At 38.0% G+C, this 18,306-nt stretch overlaps 1 protein-coding gene across 1 annotated transcript in view; it reads left to right on the top strand.

The window, feature by feature from the left end:
* Positions 1-18,306, top strand: part of LOC107726155 (BCAR1 scaffold protein, Cas family member) — a 99,990-nt gene that overhangs the window by 49,619 nt on the left and 32,065 nt on the right. Inside the window, exon 2 of the mRNA XM_016535668.1 lies at positions 16,276-16,947. Within this exon, the coding sequence (XP_016391154.1) occupies positions 16,276-16,947 (672 nt within the window). The remainder of the gene's footprint in view (positions 1-16,275; positions 16,948-18,306) is intronic.

The raw sequence follows: 18,306 nt of genomic DNA, 5'->3' as shown, positions 1-18,306 counted from the left end.
ACCACCTGCTTCAGAGCTCAGGGGTTTAATGCTCAGAGCTAACGGAGACAAATATGCTAACAGCACTGTCTGGAGATAAAGATACAGTATAATGCATGAAATTGGTAACATTTTTGATTCAGGGCAGAAATCTGTAAATGAAAATCTGGGATTTATATCTCAATATATATATATATCTCAATATATATATATATATATAAAATCATAATTTTGTGATGCCTAAATTCAAATAATTTAAAATGATTCATTTTAGTTTTTAGCATTATTTCTTGTGTAATATTTCAATGGTATACAATTTATCAGCCATTTATCGATATTGTCAATAACTTTAAACTTATCAAAGACTTATTATTGGACAGAATTTGTATACTTTACAAACTTAATACTTAAAAAAAAATAGTTTGTTAGTTAGAATAGACAGAAATTTGTATAATAAAAATATACATAAAAATAACACAGATTTGTATTATGTCAGATCCAACAAGGAACATTGAATACAGAAAATTAAATGTATACTTTTATTTTATGAAATTTTCTATATATATATATATATATACAAAAAAAATAAACTACTGAAATTCTGCTCATTCTTGAAGCTTGAATGTATTAAATAAATCATCCTGTTGTTCCGAGATATATCCTAGTTCACCTTCCTACCAGAATTTTCCAGCAGATTCTTCTGGAATTTAGAGGACTGATGTAGAGAAATCCTAACGGAGATGTTTTACTTCTTGGAACAGTTCAGAGAGTTAGAGAAAAGAAAAAAATGGGATTTCTATATTCACATCATCTGACCCACATCTGTAGCCCTAAATGCTTGGTCTGTTGTGGGGTTGCCGGGTCCGATCTGACTTGGCTGAGCCTTTCTTGTTGGATTGCCCTGAATCTCATGACACGCGTGGCATGCGGGGGGTTACAGAGGCCACTGGGCAGCGGTCGCGACTCCACGGCCGAAATCCTGCCAGCTGAACAACATTGTGCGTAGGTGTGACAGCCTGACCAAAACCAAGACCGGGCCGATCAGGCACAATGAAACTACTGTTCCACACTCACTGAGCCATGAATACTCTCCAACAGCGGCTAAGGTACTGCAGACGTCACACATTTTCTAGTCAATGAATACTTTATACAGAGCGATTCCAGTCTTTTCACAAGAGGGTGCAGCGGACTGTTAAACAGCAAAGATTGTCTAATTTTCACCTCTCTAGTGCTTTGTGACATGTAGTTAGACCACTCACCTCCAGACGAGCATTGCCCAACACCCGTCTCTTTCCGATATATAACAAGATTGTGATTAGTGGGTGCTGACGGAAAGGGGCTTATTAGCTGAAGAGCAAGAGGGGGTGGGGCGCTAATTGAAATGATGTCTGATGTGATAACCTAATCTCTATGGTGACAAAATCCACGCACACTTGCTAATTTCAATGACAGCTCTGATGTCACTCAGGCTTAGCTGATGGAAATAAATAACAAACGTCCCAGAGAATATTAGAAAGAGTCGTCTCAAGCATCGAAATCCATCTTGCGTAGCAGCCACCCCATAGTGCGAGATGAAATGCCGCTCAATTGTCATGGAGACCAGACATGGCAACTCGTGGCCTGAGAAGACAGCCGCTGCATGAAGATAAGGGCTTTAAATTCCTACGGCACTTTCAATTAGGGAGAATCTTGCTGGTTTAACACCAGTTGTGCTGTGTAATTCATGGCCCCTCATTCATGGACTTCAGGGGATCGTAGTCACTCAGGTATCAAGGGCTGTGTCTCAATTCCCTCTCTGGTGAGAAGCATGAATCAGTATATACGTGAGCATGAATTTGAGTGCTGGAAAAAGCTTTGAACCACTTAACATTGGGAGACTGACAATGAATTACCTGGGACATGATTACAATTTAGGTATTAAAAGTCACTGATATTTATTTACATCATGGCTGCAACACATAATGCATTTTTTTCGCAAGACTCTCTCCTGATCTCAGCGCCAGCCCATACGACAAAGTCATGGCAGTTTGAGGACGGCGTGCCTCTCTTCGGTGACCTGTCTTACATTCCAGCAGAATAGTGAGTTACTTTATGCCTCACAATTATATGAGGGCTGAATTTTCTATATCTGTAAATTGCAGGAGACAGTCCATTAGGACCGGCAGCTTTGGCCTATTTACCACATTGATTTAAATGTGGATCCCAATTTGACCCCTTGACCTGGTCACTCCCTCACGGGAGAATTGGAGAATGATGTCATGCTTTGAAATTCGTTTTCCTGGTGAATTGTGAAAACAAAAGCAAACAGGAACGGATTAGCTTAGTTTATTTAACTAACAGTCATTATTTAAATGTCTTTCATTAAAAAAGATATATATTTATATATATGTGATGCCTACGTATTAATTATATAAATAATTTTATCGTATTTTATTTTGTTTTATTGCATTTTATTTTATTGCGTTTTATGTCTACTGATTATCTTTTTTAGCTTAATGTCTGGGTTAGAAAGCAAGCTTTGTTTTTGTTTATTATGTGAAATATAGTGCAATTTATTTGCTTCAGTGTCTTTCCATGAGTTTTTACTGCATAAATGACTAAATTAATGTCATTTGAAATGGAGACAGAAAATAACAGAGTACTGAGTTTTGCTTCAGTGATACGTTAAGTAAATAACAGTTATTCCTCTCAGGATCCATAAAAAGTCTACCCATCTCTGTCTACCCCATTCATCCTTTTTTTAATCAGTGGTACTTTAATAATTCAGGTCAGATATATACTGGAAAAAAGAGGTTAAACATTTCAAAACACTGCAAATGTCAGTGGGGTTTAGCTTTTTGTCTCCTGTCGAAGTAGAGAAGAAGGGTTGTGTGAGGGGATTTTTACTTTTAGCACAAAAGCACAAGCAACAAAATCAGCAGCAGAGGGAAGACAGAAAGTTTGAGGCTAAAGGAAAGGGTCTAGACAAAGCTGTGTGTTTGTGTGTGAGGGGTACAGCGGATGGCCAAAAAAACCAATGTCTATGTCTTTCTCAGGTCTACAGGGAGGTTCACTAAACATTCCTCACAGGCAGGGGGAGGAAGAGGGTAAGCTTATTAACATAAGAACAGAGTCCTCAGCCAATCAGCAGCAGGGAGGGGGAATGTCAGGACTGAGAAGGAACTGGGAGGGTGTCAGGTTACCCTATGCATTCTTCCCTCCTCCTTTTGCCAGAGAGGGAGGGAGAAAAAGAGCACAGGACGGACCTAGAGAGAGTGATCGCGTTCAAGAGAGAGAAGTGTATGGGACAGTCTCATTCTTGCCCTCTGACATCACGGAATTGGAGAATGTGTTAGGAGCTGCCCGGACTTTCTGCCCGACGGAAACGCGGAGAGATTTGACAAGGAGCTGGACGGTCGGAGGGAGTTTTCATCGGGGGTCAGATCTCAGGCAGTTAAGTGCTGTCTGGAGTCCCAGAGACTCGCACAGCGGGGCTGAAAATGAATTATCTGGTGAGTGTGTTTGCTGTTCTCATTGTTGTGTGAACGCTTTAAGTTGGTTATGCTAAATGCCCTCGGGTAGTGTATCTGGAGTGGATGGTGAAGTTTAGTCTTAGTGGACAGAATAAAAACAAAAGAGACACATTTAACATATCTTCTTTTTTTTTCTTAGTTTTTCTACTTAATACTTTTTTTAACATTTTAACGGTTATAATTTTAAGGTGTTTATGACAGCAACAAATCTGAACAAGTAGACTAGATGCTTAAAAATCTCTAAAAAGAGGCAATAATAATTGTTGTAACACTTCACACAAAGGCCAGCAGAATATATTTGCGTAGTCTGGGGTTTTTAAAAATGGCCTTTTCTTGAGGAGCAGTGAGTTTTGAAAGCTTAGTAGAGAGTGTGAGAAAGCAGGCATAACAGGGGAAAGAGTGGAAGGAAAAGAAGCCCTGCCGCTGTGAGCTTCTCTGCTGACTCAGGAGAAAGCTGAAAGATTAAGGTTTTATGGAAAGGAGCAGGGGAAAGAAGGAGGGAGAGAGAAAAATGAAAAGGAGAGAAGAACAGCGTGAAGTGACGGGCCGAAGCATCCATTCCTTGCCATTGTTTGAAAGTATTGGCGCTTGTAAGAGTTTAGGAATGACACAATACTTTGGTATTTGGACGTGAGAGTTGGGCTGTACTGTATTTCCGTCTGTGAGGAATCTGGACGCTGAGATTCACCCCCTGCAGAGGCTGGGATATTCCCCGGCCATAGAAATGGACCTTGAAATGGTTATGGTCAATTATTAGTGCACTGAATATCAGAATGTGCATTGAAAACAGATAATGACTGGGTATTTAAGAAGTTTGGAGTATGAAGAGTATGAATTTTATTGGATTTTAGTTTTTAGTTTTTTCTTTATTTTATTTTTAACTTCCAAGGCATTTCCTGTTCTTTTCATTTTTGGTGTTGGAAATTTGTCAGTTTTATAGTCTGTTGAAACCAGAGTCAGTTTATAAGTTTATATTGGTTCCTCCTGAGGTGGTCTGTGATGAAGGAAGGGAGTTTCATACACTTGTGAGAGGGCTGTTGACTTATTGAGATCTCCCTCGAGTTGAGGTAACCAGCCTGAATCAGTTGCTAAGTTAAGAATGGAGAGTCATGTTGTGTTAGGGATCTTTAAATAAGAGAAAGACCCCTTCTTTAGAAGACAGCTTAGTAACCTCCCTCCTGCATCACCTCAATCGACTCATCGACTCAATCTTGACTCAGCCTCCAGCTCTTGAGTTTAGGAGGGAGGAATTCCCATCGCTGACCTGAACCCCCCACCATCTCCTGGGGGGTCTGACGGACAGGACCTGCTCCTCATCCTCATTATCCTCATAATCATGCACACATGGATGTCAGCATCAAGCTGTGTCAGAGTTCTGCTGATCTGAGACCAAATTCAATCCCTATGGTAACATCACGCATGTGATGCCTACGTATTACAGTCCAAAAGTATTTCAAGTGTTTAACCAAGGTGGGATACAAACTAAAAAGGGCAGCAGGTGTGACCTTTGATCAATACCAGAATGTTTCAGATTATTATGAAAAGAATTGCACTTATTCCTCTAAAATGTGAGGCTTGATGTTTGGCTATATATATGTTATAATGTTATATAATGTGTTGCCAACCAAATATTAGCATTAAATTAGTTAATGGTTTCCAGTTGCACTGTGTTTAACTCTCTAAGGGCCAGTTTGTTAGACACAGATTAAACCATCTTAAAAGGGAAATGACAGCATTTTAGATCAAATATATGATATCTGATTTCTTCCAATCTAACATTGCTTTTTCATAGCTCAGAAAACTATTTCTTTTGAAATAACTAAGACAGCTTCTCTCACACAGTATAGCCTGAAGCTAAAAATAAAACCTGGATAACAAAGCTTAATAATTTGTCAAGGAAGAATTTGATGTGAAATATTTCATTCCAGTTTCCAAATCTGAGCAGTTTTGATGATATCTGGGGTCTTTTTCCTCAGGAGAAATGTTTTAGAACTTAAAGAGAAAATGATTTGCTCTCCCTTTTGAAAAAGACCCAATTAAACCATCCTAAGACTGTTTGCTTGTCCTAGCTGGTTTAGGCTGGTATTATCTGGTTTAAGTTGGTGTTTAGCTAGAAAAGTGCCCAAAACCACCCTAAAGCCTCCTAATAGGGATCAACAAAGACAAGAAAATCACTTCATGTTGTTTTAAGCTTTTGTTCCCCCCTAACAGGCGTTAACCTTATATCTGTCTAAGAGATACAATTGAGAAATTTAAGAGAACTCATTTGTGATATTTCTTTCCAATGGGTCTTTTTACAGCCCTGTCCTTCATCACATTTAACATGGGAGGCAGATATTGTTTAGCTGCCAGAGTTTAAAGTGAATATGATTCTGTGTCTCTCCTTTAAGCTTTGTACAAAGCATGAGAAATAACCTATAGTAGCCTATTTCAAAGACTTGGATCTCTTCAAAGAGACAACATCAAGAGTTTCCAATACAATTGTGAGTGCAGATAATTAAATGATCGTCATTTTTCAATAGCTATGTCTTACACTGTGTAGTCGTGCACATTCCATGTGAGAGCTTCTCTTCCTGTCTTTGTATCTCAGGCCTCCTTGAGTTTATGGCCTCGTCACTGTTATTGAACTTGCGGAATGACTGTTTGAGGTCGCAGTGACGCTCTGCACTGTAAAGGAGTCATCGTGTTCCATTGAAGCCTATCATTTTTGGATTTATTGTTTGGGATAGGCAGGATTCTGGACATGTTTGTGCTGTGATGAAGGTTCTTCGCTCAGGGTGAAGAGGAAAGAGTGTTTATAGCACACGCTGCAGTCCTAACGAAAATTCCCTGTGTCCTTGTTACACTCACGTTTATCTCTTTTTGACCACCGAGCACTGTAAATCATGCCGTAAAGATCACACATCAGCATTGTGTTGCCGTGGAAAAACATTGGCAGTAAACCAACACTTAGTCGTAGCCTGTAGCTACAAGAATCAGAGCTGTTTTTTTGAAGAGGGTGTTGCAACCTCACCCTGCCAGGAAAGGAGGGGCATAGGAGGTGTCTTTGTGTGTTTTCCAGTGAACACGAGTGAAATGGATGGTGAATGAGTGATGTTAAGTGCACGTAGGAATGCAGTTGTGTTTGTGGGATGAGCTGTGTTTTTAGGATTTGGATGTGACTGTGTGATTTTTGTCTGCTTGTGAATCACAGTGTGTATGTAGTAGAGGATGCACCAATCAACAGTGGTGTCTGCATGTGTGAATTAGTGTTGATTGTACTGAGGACATGAAATAAAAAAGACGTGCACTATGGAAGTGGGACTGTGTGTCTGGTGGGGTGTGAGGTGATGAGCTGAAGGCATGGAATGTGGGCTAATATCTGTGTTAATTTGAAGCTGTGGAATGTGTTAGGAATGAATGGATGGGCCTAAACTTGCATTGAGAATGCTACAAACACACACTGACATTTCTAAATGTGACATGCCATAGATTTCTACTAAAGAAAATGGAGTATATATACTAGGCACTTTACTGTTCAAAAGTGTGGTGTCAGTAAGATTTTGTTTTTAAAGAGCTTAATACTTCTATTCAGCAAGGATTTCTAAAATTGATCACAAGTGACAGTAAAGACAAAATATATCTTTGCAAATCAAAATATTACATTAGAAAAGATTTCTATTTCAAGTAAATGTTGTTCTTTTGAACTTGCTAATCATCAGAGAATCCTGAAAAAATCTCTGATGATTTTAACAAAAATATTAAGCAGCAAACCTTTGTGTAAACTGCTTTCAATGTTGATAATAATGAGGAATGTTTCTTGCACCAAATCAGCGTATTAGAATGATTTCTGAAGTATCATCTGGAGACTAATGGCTGCTGAAAATACAGCCCTCACAGAATAAATTACATTTTAAAATATATTCAAATACAAAACAGTTATTTTAAATAGTAATCATTTTTCTTAATAGTTTTTACTGTATTTTTAATCAAATAAATGCAGCCTTGGTGAGCACAAGAGATTTCTTAAAAAAATGTTAATCTTTCCAAAGTATTTGAATGGTAGTGTGTGTGCATTTATAAAATATATTAAAATTTTTATCTAACAATAAATAACTTTCATACGTATTATTATTGTATTTTATTATAAATTTCACAAATAAGGCATAAGAACCAGTACAAAAATAAAATACAAATAATGTAATAAAGTGTTCCAAAAATGCTACACTATTAATTATATTACGTCTGAGAATATATATAAATCATATTTCTTCATATTTATGACATAAACTGTGACTGTACCATCTGTTATTGTCTCTTTTTTGCTTAGGTTTGTACACAGACTCAAACTAATGATTAATTATGTGCCTCCCAGCCTTTGCTCTTTTTCTCCGCAGGCCTGTTGTTGGTGTTCAAGTCTGGTCTTGTCTGTTGTAAACTCACCTATATAGTGAAAATAGAGCAGGCCACCGACCCACTGTTTGTCTCTGCCACTGTTTGTCTCTGCCTAGAGCAGGCCACCGGCCCACTGTTTGTCTCTGCCATCAACCTTCTGCTATTGTCTTCCTTTCTGTCGAGATTTTCAGGTCCCTTCCTGTAAATAGAGCAGGTTTGTGCCCCACTTACATGTTATTTCCAGCATGCTTTAATCCCTTAAAAGAGGTATTCATCCAGTTCATATACATGGAAGTTCTCTCAGGAGAAATAGACGTGTTTATTGTGATCTTAAAGGGGTAGTTCTGTCATTGTTTACTCGCCCTGATACTGTTTCAAACCTGTATGAGTTTCTGTCGACAGAAATGGAGATGTTCGAAATAAAATCATACTTTTTGGAACAGCATGAGGGTTAATAAATGATGACTAAATCATTATTAGGTGGTCTATTTCTTTGTGACCTTCTTTCTGTGTGTGTGTGTGTGTGTGTGTCATACACGACTGACACCGCTGATAGCGGCAAACGTCCAAACACGCGTCTGAGTCACATCTCTGAGTCTCAGCTCTGATGACTGTCGCTGCTGTCTGATAAAGCGTCTGCTCCTTGTGTATATGTCTGAAAATGTGTCTACAACAGCTTAACATCCCAAACTCCACCTGCCTTATAATTACTCCAGCCAACCTGCTACTTTTGCAACCAGTAAGCCCCTCAGAATAACAACCTGACCGCAGAATAACACCCAAGCCTCATATAGAGATGGGAGAATTTAGAAACCGCTTATATGTTCTGGCTCAGATAAAAGCTCAGGTGTCTTTTGTGAGCGACAAAACAGAGATGACCTTGTTTTGTCTGCAGCGCCCATCTGTTTTTAAGCCAATAAAAACTTTTGATGAGGTAGGGAATGTTTTCTCCCAGAGCTCAGGAGGTGGATGTGTGATGAGAATAGACCTGACACAGATGAGACTCTATCTTTAATTTGGTGTGAATGAAAACCAGGCCTTGAGGGACAAAAGTACAGCTGGTTTGAACTGTACCTGGATGACGATCATTGACTCAAGTGAAATGTGGGAAGATTTTCAGAATTTCAGTTAAACAATCAATACTCAGGTGTGCAGCTTCCCTTTCGTTTGTGATGACGCTGCACTTATATTAAAATTATGTTCGCTATTTTAATGTATATATTATATGATATTTGATGTCCTAATGTTAAGTGAATGTTAGATGACAGCAAAAATAATCTAAATGTAACAGTAGCTGAACTGAGCATGCAAAATAAAATATCCAATATCATCTGATACAATAAATAAAAAAACTCTAATGTCAGCTGACAATTATTGTTATTTTAATAGTATTTACATATTTACTATTATAATACATTTTGAATGAGCTTTTATTTTTATATGTTCAGTTTTAATTTTTTTTAGGTTTTGGTGATTTATTTGGTCATTTTGTTTTATTGTTTTTTCAATAGTCTTTTTAAAAAATATCAATATCAATATCATTTTTATTTATTTTTTTATTTCAGTTTTAGTAATTTTAGTACTTTGACTTATTTATTATAGTTGGGTGACATTTCTATATATTTTTTTTTTTTAGTTTTTTTAATTTTACGTTTTTATCTAATATTTATGTCAGCTTTATTTTAATCACCAAAAATGATTTCTAATAGTTTTAGTCACCGATAACAACACTGCGACAACAACTGTTATGACTATATTATGGATTTCCTAGTTTACAGTGACTGTGTTCATGAGATGATTTGTAGCTGTGGTGTGTTTTCACGTTTGGTTTAGAGGTGTTCGTATACTGTCTCCATGCCCTTGAAGCTAATGAGCTAATGAGCTCACACGCGCTCACAATAACACACAAAAACACTACCTGCCTCCACCTTGCTAACTTTACTAGTGTTTGTCCCACGGGGTCATGTAGAGGCACCAGACAAAAGCTGTTCAGCCCAACCCCCTCATAACAATACGAACACACACACTCACTGACCTGTCTGTACAGAGCGCGCTCCAGCAGCTGCCACATTACCTCCTGTTCAGTGGCTCTGTCTGGCCCCTTCCTTCCTTTCCTCTCTCACAGGTCCACATCCCTCTTTCCTTTTCCCTCCATCCTGTGGAATTCTCTTTCATTCTCAACATTTCTTCCTCTTTCCATCTCTGTCACTTTTATCACAATTATTAAAGAGATTCATTCAAGTTAATTTAAATTTTTTTTAAGTTCTGTTATCATTTAAGGCCCATTCACACCAAGGACAATACCTATAATGATAACTATAACTATAAAGTTTTAATAATTGTTCTAATTCTGTGAGAATAGGGAAGTCCCCATCATAACTGTAATGACTTTTTTCCAGCTGATGAATGATAAAAACATTGACAGCCAATCAGAATCCACCCGACTTTAAAGAGCTTGACAGAATGCTAATATAATTATCGTTATAGTTGTCTTTATAGTTTTCTTTCTTGGTGTGAACAGGCCTTAACTCGCCCTCAAGTCATTCTAAGTGCCATTGTTTAAAAAAGTATGCAGAAACTATAATAAAACTGTGTAGTAATTTGACAGCCCCAGTCCTCATTCACTTTCATTATTTGAAACGGGTGACCAGTATATTCTTAAAAAATCAGTCATACGGGTGAGTAAATGATGACAGAATTTTACATTTTTAAGGAACTATTTAAAGCCTTTAAAGGGGTCATATGATGCGATTTCAAGTGTTCCTTTCCCTTTTGAGTGTTACAAGATCTTGGTGAGATCTTTATCATTATATTTAATACAAGATCTTAAACCGCATAAACACATTTCATTACACCAAATACACAAAATAATGTTCTTTTTAGCAACATCATATGACCCCTTTAACATGTGGCCTGCTAAATGCTCCCGCGCTGTTGACCCCTTTTAAATGCAAATGGTTGAGCGTTTCATCCTTTGGATGATCAGTTTCCTTTTCTTCTCCATTCTCTTCCTCCATCTCTTTTATCCGTTCTCTGTCTTTCTCTGGAGATAATAATGTTAAGCATCAGTCTCTGTCTGCTCTAGCCACAGAGAAAGTGTTTGATTTGGACATTTCCATGGTGATGATCGCCAGAGAGAAATGAAGCGATACTCTCGTCATCCCCTCATCTTATACAAGCCTCTTTACTATTTCTCAAACAATGCCTTGATAACAGTGTTGGCCAGAAACAAACTTACAGTGGCGTGACAGTAACTCAGCCACTGTCAAAACAATTAAGTTTTTCCAGTAACAAGATACTTTTTCCAAAAAGTAGCATTGTAGTGTGTTAAAAATGTTACACTGTCTTAAATGCTATATTGTTTTTATATTTACATTGTACACATAGATGCTCTGTTCTAAAATGTCCCTCTCTTTTTCAAATTGCACGGAAGCCTAATAATAATAATTTTAGTGAATTGTTTTGTTTATAAATGATTTGCTGATTCATTTGAATATTCATTAAGTCATTATATTTAATATTTTATGTGGCAAAATTGCTAAATGCTATTGTTTGTCACTATGTTTTTTTTAATTTTGGTTATATAAATTAAAGTGTTTCTAGTCTTATCAGTAGTATTTCATGGTGGCAGATAATTAAAAATCTGTCACCATGATTAAATTAAAAACTAGTACAGAGACGATAAATAGGCAACATACAACATGACCAGCATCACATGTACTGAGATGGTTCTTTGTATGAATCAGTCAGAAAGACTCATGAAGTCTGGGCTCTTTTGTTGCAAAAACTAGATTCAGTAGGAAATATTGCTTTGGCTAATAATTTTTTTCAAAAGTTTAGCTTAACTGCTTTTAGTGATTTTTTCAAAGCAGCTTCCAATTACTGCTTAATAAATGCAGATGTACACCAGAAAACACCCTTGAGGAACCAACTCATTTTCTGTCGTTGTTTAATGCACAACAGTGCTTTACTGTTGTACTTTATAATTGTCACAAATGAATGGTGTGATTTATCCTGAACTGTGAAGATGCTAATAGATCCATTGATCAATAGTCAAATATTCCCATCTCTGTTGTTTTCCTTCATTTATCCTCCTGCTGTTGTCTTAATGCTGATGTGCTTGTGTTCTCCTGTGTACATTCCCAACAAATGAGAAAACATTCGCCCTTACATATAAACCCCTGTGAATCACTCCCTAAACGTCCTGTGTCCTGATCGACAGAGAAAGAGAGACAGACAGACAGAGAGGATTGGCATACTTTCGGTAATGGAGGCAGAGTTCAACAGCTCGTGATGTCATCAGTCCTCCAGAGCCTTTTTGCTTGGCAGGAAAATATTCTCATGAAAAAAAGAGTGGAGAATAGCCCAGAAAGCACACAGCACTTCTTTTCTACTGCAATTTGCTTCCGCTTTTCAAAGGCAGAGAAGGCAAGTGAGATAAGACGGCAGAAGAAAGACAAAGACATCAAGTCACAGGAAATTCTTTTCTGAGGGTTTCTATCCAAATGCTGCAACAACAATGTCAATCACCTAATTCATTTATTCATTATTGTCAGCCTGATCAGGAAGGATGTAAATCTACTCCATCTCTGAAGGAAGAACTGAATCAAACCTCAGCATGTTTGTCAGTACATATTCATAGAGTCAGAACTAGGAGTGGGCTGTTTGACCAAATGTATTTATTTATAATATATTTTATGATATATTCATTTTTTATTATTAATTAAATGTTATGCAGTAATTCCTATTTTTGGACCAACTAATTAAAATTACATACTTCATAACTGAATGATTTTGGTTATAAACCAAAAGACAATGATTATTCATTACTGACCAATATTTGTGATTGATTACCAGTTTTAATATTAATGTGGCAAATTGTGACATTTCTTGTCATACTGTAAATAGACAATAGGCTTTAGTTAGATTCCAGCTAGTGTTATGAGGATTGTCCTACTTGTTTTAGAGTGCATTTACAGTAACTGCTGGAAAGTTTGCACAAAGTCTGTAACATCATTCATTCATATTTCATAATATATTATATTAATATACTGTTTTATTAGAGGAGGACGTTTTTAAATGCATCTAATAGTCTGAGTGCAGTCTGAGTAAAAGTGCATATATATATATATATATATATATATATAATTATTATTAATAATAGTACTAATAATAGTGATAGTCTTGCTTATGCCAATATACGCTATAGCAAAATCTCTATTCGTCAACGAAAAATCCTACTGTTGCTCATACTGCTCACCCCTAGTCAGAATGTCCCGTTCCTTTGCAAAGACTCCCAAAGAATGGCTTAAACTGCCTCTATGGAAAAGCCCATGGAGTTAATGAGCTCTCTCCGCTGGTCTGAGTGCTTCTCATTATTTTGGCATTGTGTGTGTGAGTTTGAATGGATAGAGGGGGCTGTGGAGGTATGCATGCATGCATTTGTGCATGTACATTCATGCATTCCTCCGTCTATACGTGCATCAGTGCCCTGTGTGTGCATACGTGTGCCAGCACTACATGATGACATCTCAACCAGCTGCTCGCAGGCAGTAAAATCTCTCGGACACTATTGTGTCCAGCCTCGGTCTCCTCCGGCTTTAAGGGAGACACTACAGGGACTGTCCCTCACCCTGGCTGCACAGGCAGGGCATTCATCTGTCAGATATGCCCTCCGTGAGCCTCTCCTCTCTCTCCTCCAGCTCCGAGCACAGAGACACTATTCATCAGAGCACTGTGTCGCACACGACACAGACCTTTAAAAGACACGGGGAGGGATTCACACAGAATGAATTGCGCCCGCTGATAGCGTTGGTTCTTTGCTGTCTGCGTTGTTTCAGCACTGAACGATGCAAACAAGGCCAAAAAATGTTGCACTGGGCGCAGTTTGTATGGCACAATTCCAGATATTGTGGGCACTGGGGAGTTTCCGTGTACAGAAGTGCATAATTAGCATTATACCACAGGGATCCTGAAGAAGGACGTAGCTGCAGGCTGTGGCTGCATCTCATTTCACATCACCTACTATCCCAGATAATATGTTAAAAACAGAAAGACAAAGGTGCTCTGATAATGTACTATTTCCACTGAGTATGCCATATCAGATTTTCTGATGTTCCAGTGGCAAAATTTGTGTATACATTCTCAAAAATACACTTTTACATCATCAGTGAAGTACAGTAACAAACAAAACTTTAGGTTTGTGAGGGTTTTAAAAGAAGTCTCACCAAGGCTGCATTTATTTGATCAAAAATATAGTAAAAAACGGTAATATTGTGAAATATGATTATATTTTAAAATGTGGTTTATTCCTGTGATGCAAATCTGAATTTTCAGCAGCCATTACTCCAGTCTTTAGTGTCACATGATCCTTCAGAAATCATTCTAATATGGTGATTTGATGAACAAGAAACATTTCTTATTGTTATTATTGTTGAAAACAGTTGTGCTGCTTAATTTGTCTGTGGAGACTGGGATGTGTTTTTTTCTAGGATTCTAGCATGAAATATAAATCTTCTGTAACATGTCTTTAATGCTACTTTTAAACAAATTTAATGCATACTTGCTGAGTAAATGTATTAATTTCTTTTTAAAAAGTCAATTATTATGTAAAGAGATTTTTGTCTAAAAAAACAAGTATTCAGCAATTTCTTATTTCTTACTCTAGCACAAGAACACAAAGACCAAAAATTGAGTACCTGATAATTCATCTGTGCATTTTATCATTCTCCTGCAACCACAGAGAATTATGGGATACATTTTTATCACACAAGACTGACGTCTCCTAAACTAGCTAATTGAGTCGATTTTTTTTTCTATAGCAAACTTTATTGCTACTGTATCAGTAACAGTAGTGAATACAAACTAAAATGTATGGTCAACATTCACAATGCAAACAAATATCAATTTGCTTCCACCATGATACTTGAATTGATGCCTCCAGTCCGAAAAGAGTTTCCCACTGGTAATCACAACTTTGTGATTGCGTTCATGCGGTGCTCATCTCGTAAATACGATCATTCCTACATGACTCGAAGGCAGCGTGTGTCCTGACAGGGGAGGTCTGTTAGTAATCAAACACCTGCTGGCTATCTGCTGCGCTGCATCAATCACCTGTTAGCTTGAGCTCAAAACTTTCGCAAACCACTGTGAACTCACGGTAGGAGAGCTGTAGACGGGGGTGCGAAGGGAACATGGAGCTCTCTGTATTGGAAATTAGCTGTTCTCTACTGTTCTCCTGCACAAAGACCCTCCACTGAATCACTCAATAACAGAGATGTTTTGTCTTGATTGAAGCTAAACTACTCTATTCCTCTCTTTCTTTTTTCCTTTTTTCCCTTTAACAGTTGTAGGGGGTTTCCGCGGCACACAATGAACTATCACAATGAGCCAATCAAACGCTGTGATTTTGTTGAGAGGACAGTGATGGAGTGCTGTTGGTTGACTGTGGCTTTATTAAGGTGGCGTGTAGAGCAGTGATACACGTGTCTATTGGCAATGTGCCAGGCTCTAGCGCTCTTGTGCCAGAGGACAGGGGTTGTGCTGGTCCAGGGGGCCGAATTGCAAATATTTGTTTAAGTGTCAAAGACCAGCCGCACTTGTGGGTGGCATTGTAAATGAGAGGACAGATGGAGTCCGTGGTGTGTAAATGTGTCGGGAAGGGGTTTGGAGCAAATAGACAAAATGTAAAAATCAATGGAGCATTGCACTACAGTCATATACCCTGTTTACGCCTGCTATTAAGATCTTGGGTGATCTGATCACAAGTGATCTTGGATTTTGTAACTATACAAATCAATTATTATCTTGGTGTTTTACTGCATGTTGAAGTTCAGAAAGGTAAAAAAAATTGAAAGGAAGTTTCTCATAAATATATATTGTATTATACTGTATATTTATGATTGTTATATAAACAGGACCATTCAAACGTGTGTTTTTTTTGAGCAAGCATTAGACTGATTAAAAAGGAGCGTAAAGGCATTCACAATGTTACAAAAGATTTCTATTTCATTTGCTATTCTTTTGAATTTTCTATTCATCAAAGAAATCTGAAAGAAAAAATATATCACTGTTTCCACAAACTGTTCGACAACTGTTTTTAACATTGATAATAATAAGAAATATTTCTTGATCACCAAATCAGCATATTAGAATGATTTCTGAAGGATCATGTGACACTGAAGACTGCAGTAATGCCTGCTGAAAATTCAGATTTGCATCACAGAAATAAATTACATTTTAATTAAAAAAATAGAAATAGTTATTTTAAATTGTAATAAAATGTCACAATATTACTGTAATAACTGTAGTTTTTATCAAATAAATGCAACCTTGGTGAGCATTAGAGATCCTGGTGTAATACGAGATCATTTGTGAACCAAACTCAATCTCTTTCTCTCTCCTCTTGTAGAATGTGTTGGCAAAGGCCCTGTACGACAATGTGGCGGAGTCTCCGGATGAGATGTCCTTTCGCAAGGGCGACATCATGACCGTCCTAGAGTGGGACACGCAGGGGCTGGAAGGCTGGTGGCTCTGTTCACTACACGGCCGTCAAGGCATTGTTCCTGGCAACCGACTGAAGATCCTTGTGGGCATGTATGATAAACATCAACAGCAGCAGTTACAGCAGCCAATGAGCCAACCAAGCCCAACCCAGAGCCATCTCAACCTGCCTCAGAGTGCCTACAATCTTCCCCCTGCGTCCCAGTATACGGCCATGCACCCTGCCTTCTCCTCCAGCTCTGCCAACTCAACCAACCCAGATGGCGTCTACATGCTCCCCCCCAGCCATGGTCTGCCCGCCCCCTCCAGCCTCTACCAGGTGCCCACCGGCCCCCAACCTCCACAGCCCAAACCCAAAGCCCCTGCTGTGGCACAAAAGCAAAGCCAGGCACAGTACCCTCCCACCCCACAAGATGTCTACCAGGTGCCCCCCTCTATTAATGTTCCAGGCCAGGACATCTACCAGGTGCCACCCACTGCAGGAGGGCCGTGTCCAGGGCAGGATGTGTACCAGGTGCCACCCTCTGTGAACCAGACACAGGACGTTTACCAGATTCCCCCATCAAAAGAGAGGAGCTGGGTGAGTTGATAGATATAATAATTATAATAATTCATAAAAATTTAAAATAAAAATAAATAAATAAATAATCGAGAAATAAATTTATAATATTATATAATATTATTTTAAAATTATTAAATTATTAAAATTATTAAAAATCGATATTTTATTTGTTTACCGTCATGTCATGTGACCATTTACCAACATCAGAGAACCATGAACGAGCAAATGTGTTGGTAAATTATGAAAATATTAACTTAACATAATCTCAGGGGGTATTTCAATTAAATATTTTCAGTCAAAGGGGTTCTGCTGAAAAAAGTTTGTGAATCCCTGCTATAGTCTAGAGTCAATATAAACATTTCTAGTCTTGCTATTTGGCTAGAAATTGCTCTTTGTGTGTATTATCTACAAAGTGATTTTAAGAATCCTTATCTAGTCATCATAAATGACTGGAACAGTCCTGGAAAAATCATGGATTAATGGACCATGGTGTTTACATGGTTTTCAAGGTATCGCAAAGAATACAAAGGTATTACCATGGTACGTCCAAAAAACTACATTAATTTTTGTCATTGTAAAATGGTTGGCATGTTTTTTCCCCCAGTTGTCAGCCAGTAAGTTTAATTTATTCGAGAGAAAAAAAAAGTAAATCAAAAGTAAATGAAAAACTATTCTGGCCTTGGAGCTGTGCCATTCAAAGGCGTGACTGAAAGTAAACAAACTGAAATACCTCAACAAGATTCTGATTATTCACATTTTATAAGTGGTTTAAGCTTTAGCTCAGCTTTGATTTGAGGATTTTTGTATGATTTTTTTTTTGTCTATCCTCATCCTTGGTTTTACAAGCAACCATTTTTTCCTTTACTATATTCACTTTGCACAGAGTCTGTGAGAAACTACCAGCAATTTATTGCCTCTCGTGTGATATGAGTAGTTGACAGTCAGTTGGATGTTGGTAGAGTCCATGCTGCAAACCCAATGGCTGAAGGATCGAAACTGATGGCAGTGACCCAAGAACTTACTAAGCACCCTGAGTACTGCAGTGAGGGGGCAGAAATTGTGTGGATCTGTAGTCAAATCCAGAGCAGAGTCCAGTGAGGAGTACAGTGCTTTCGTTCTTCAGGGTCTGGTGCTGCGTTAAAGCCAAAGATAATGCAATCTCATGCCTGCTTCCAGATGACAGATACATTCTGTTACTGCAGTTCTCCATCTTTGAACACTGTTACTAGAGCAGTTTGAGAAGGAAAAGATTGAAAGAGAATTTAGGAACACAAGGCTTGTATCATCATGTCTTTCCGTGATCCTTCTCAGAAGCATTAGTTCTACGTTTCTATGTGCAATGCTTGTCTTGAGGTTTTCCTTTCATGTGGTTTATGA

The sequence above is a fragment of the Sinocyclocheilus rhinocerous genome, unplaced genomic scaffold (genome assembly GCF_001515625.1).
Source record: "Sinocyclocheilus rhinocerous isolate Xijiao unplaced genomic scaffold, SAMN03320098_v1.1 scaffold553, whole genome shotgun sequence".
Lineage (NCBI taxonomy): Eukaryota > Metazoa > Chordata > Actinopteri > Cypriniformes > Cyprinidae > Sinocyclocheilus > Sinocyclocheilus rhinocerous.
Note: the sequence above shows the minus strand (reverse complement) of the source record. Positions and strands in the feature narration are given on the sequence as shown.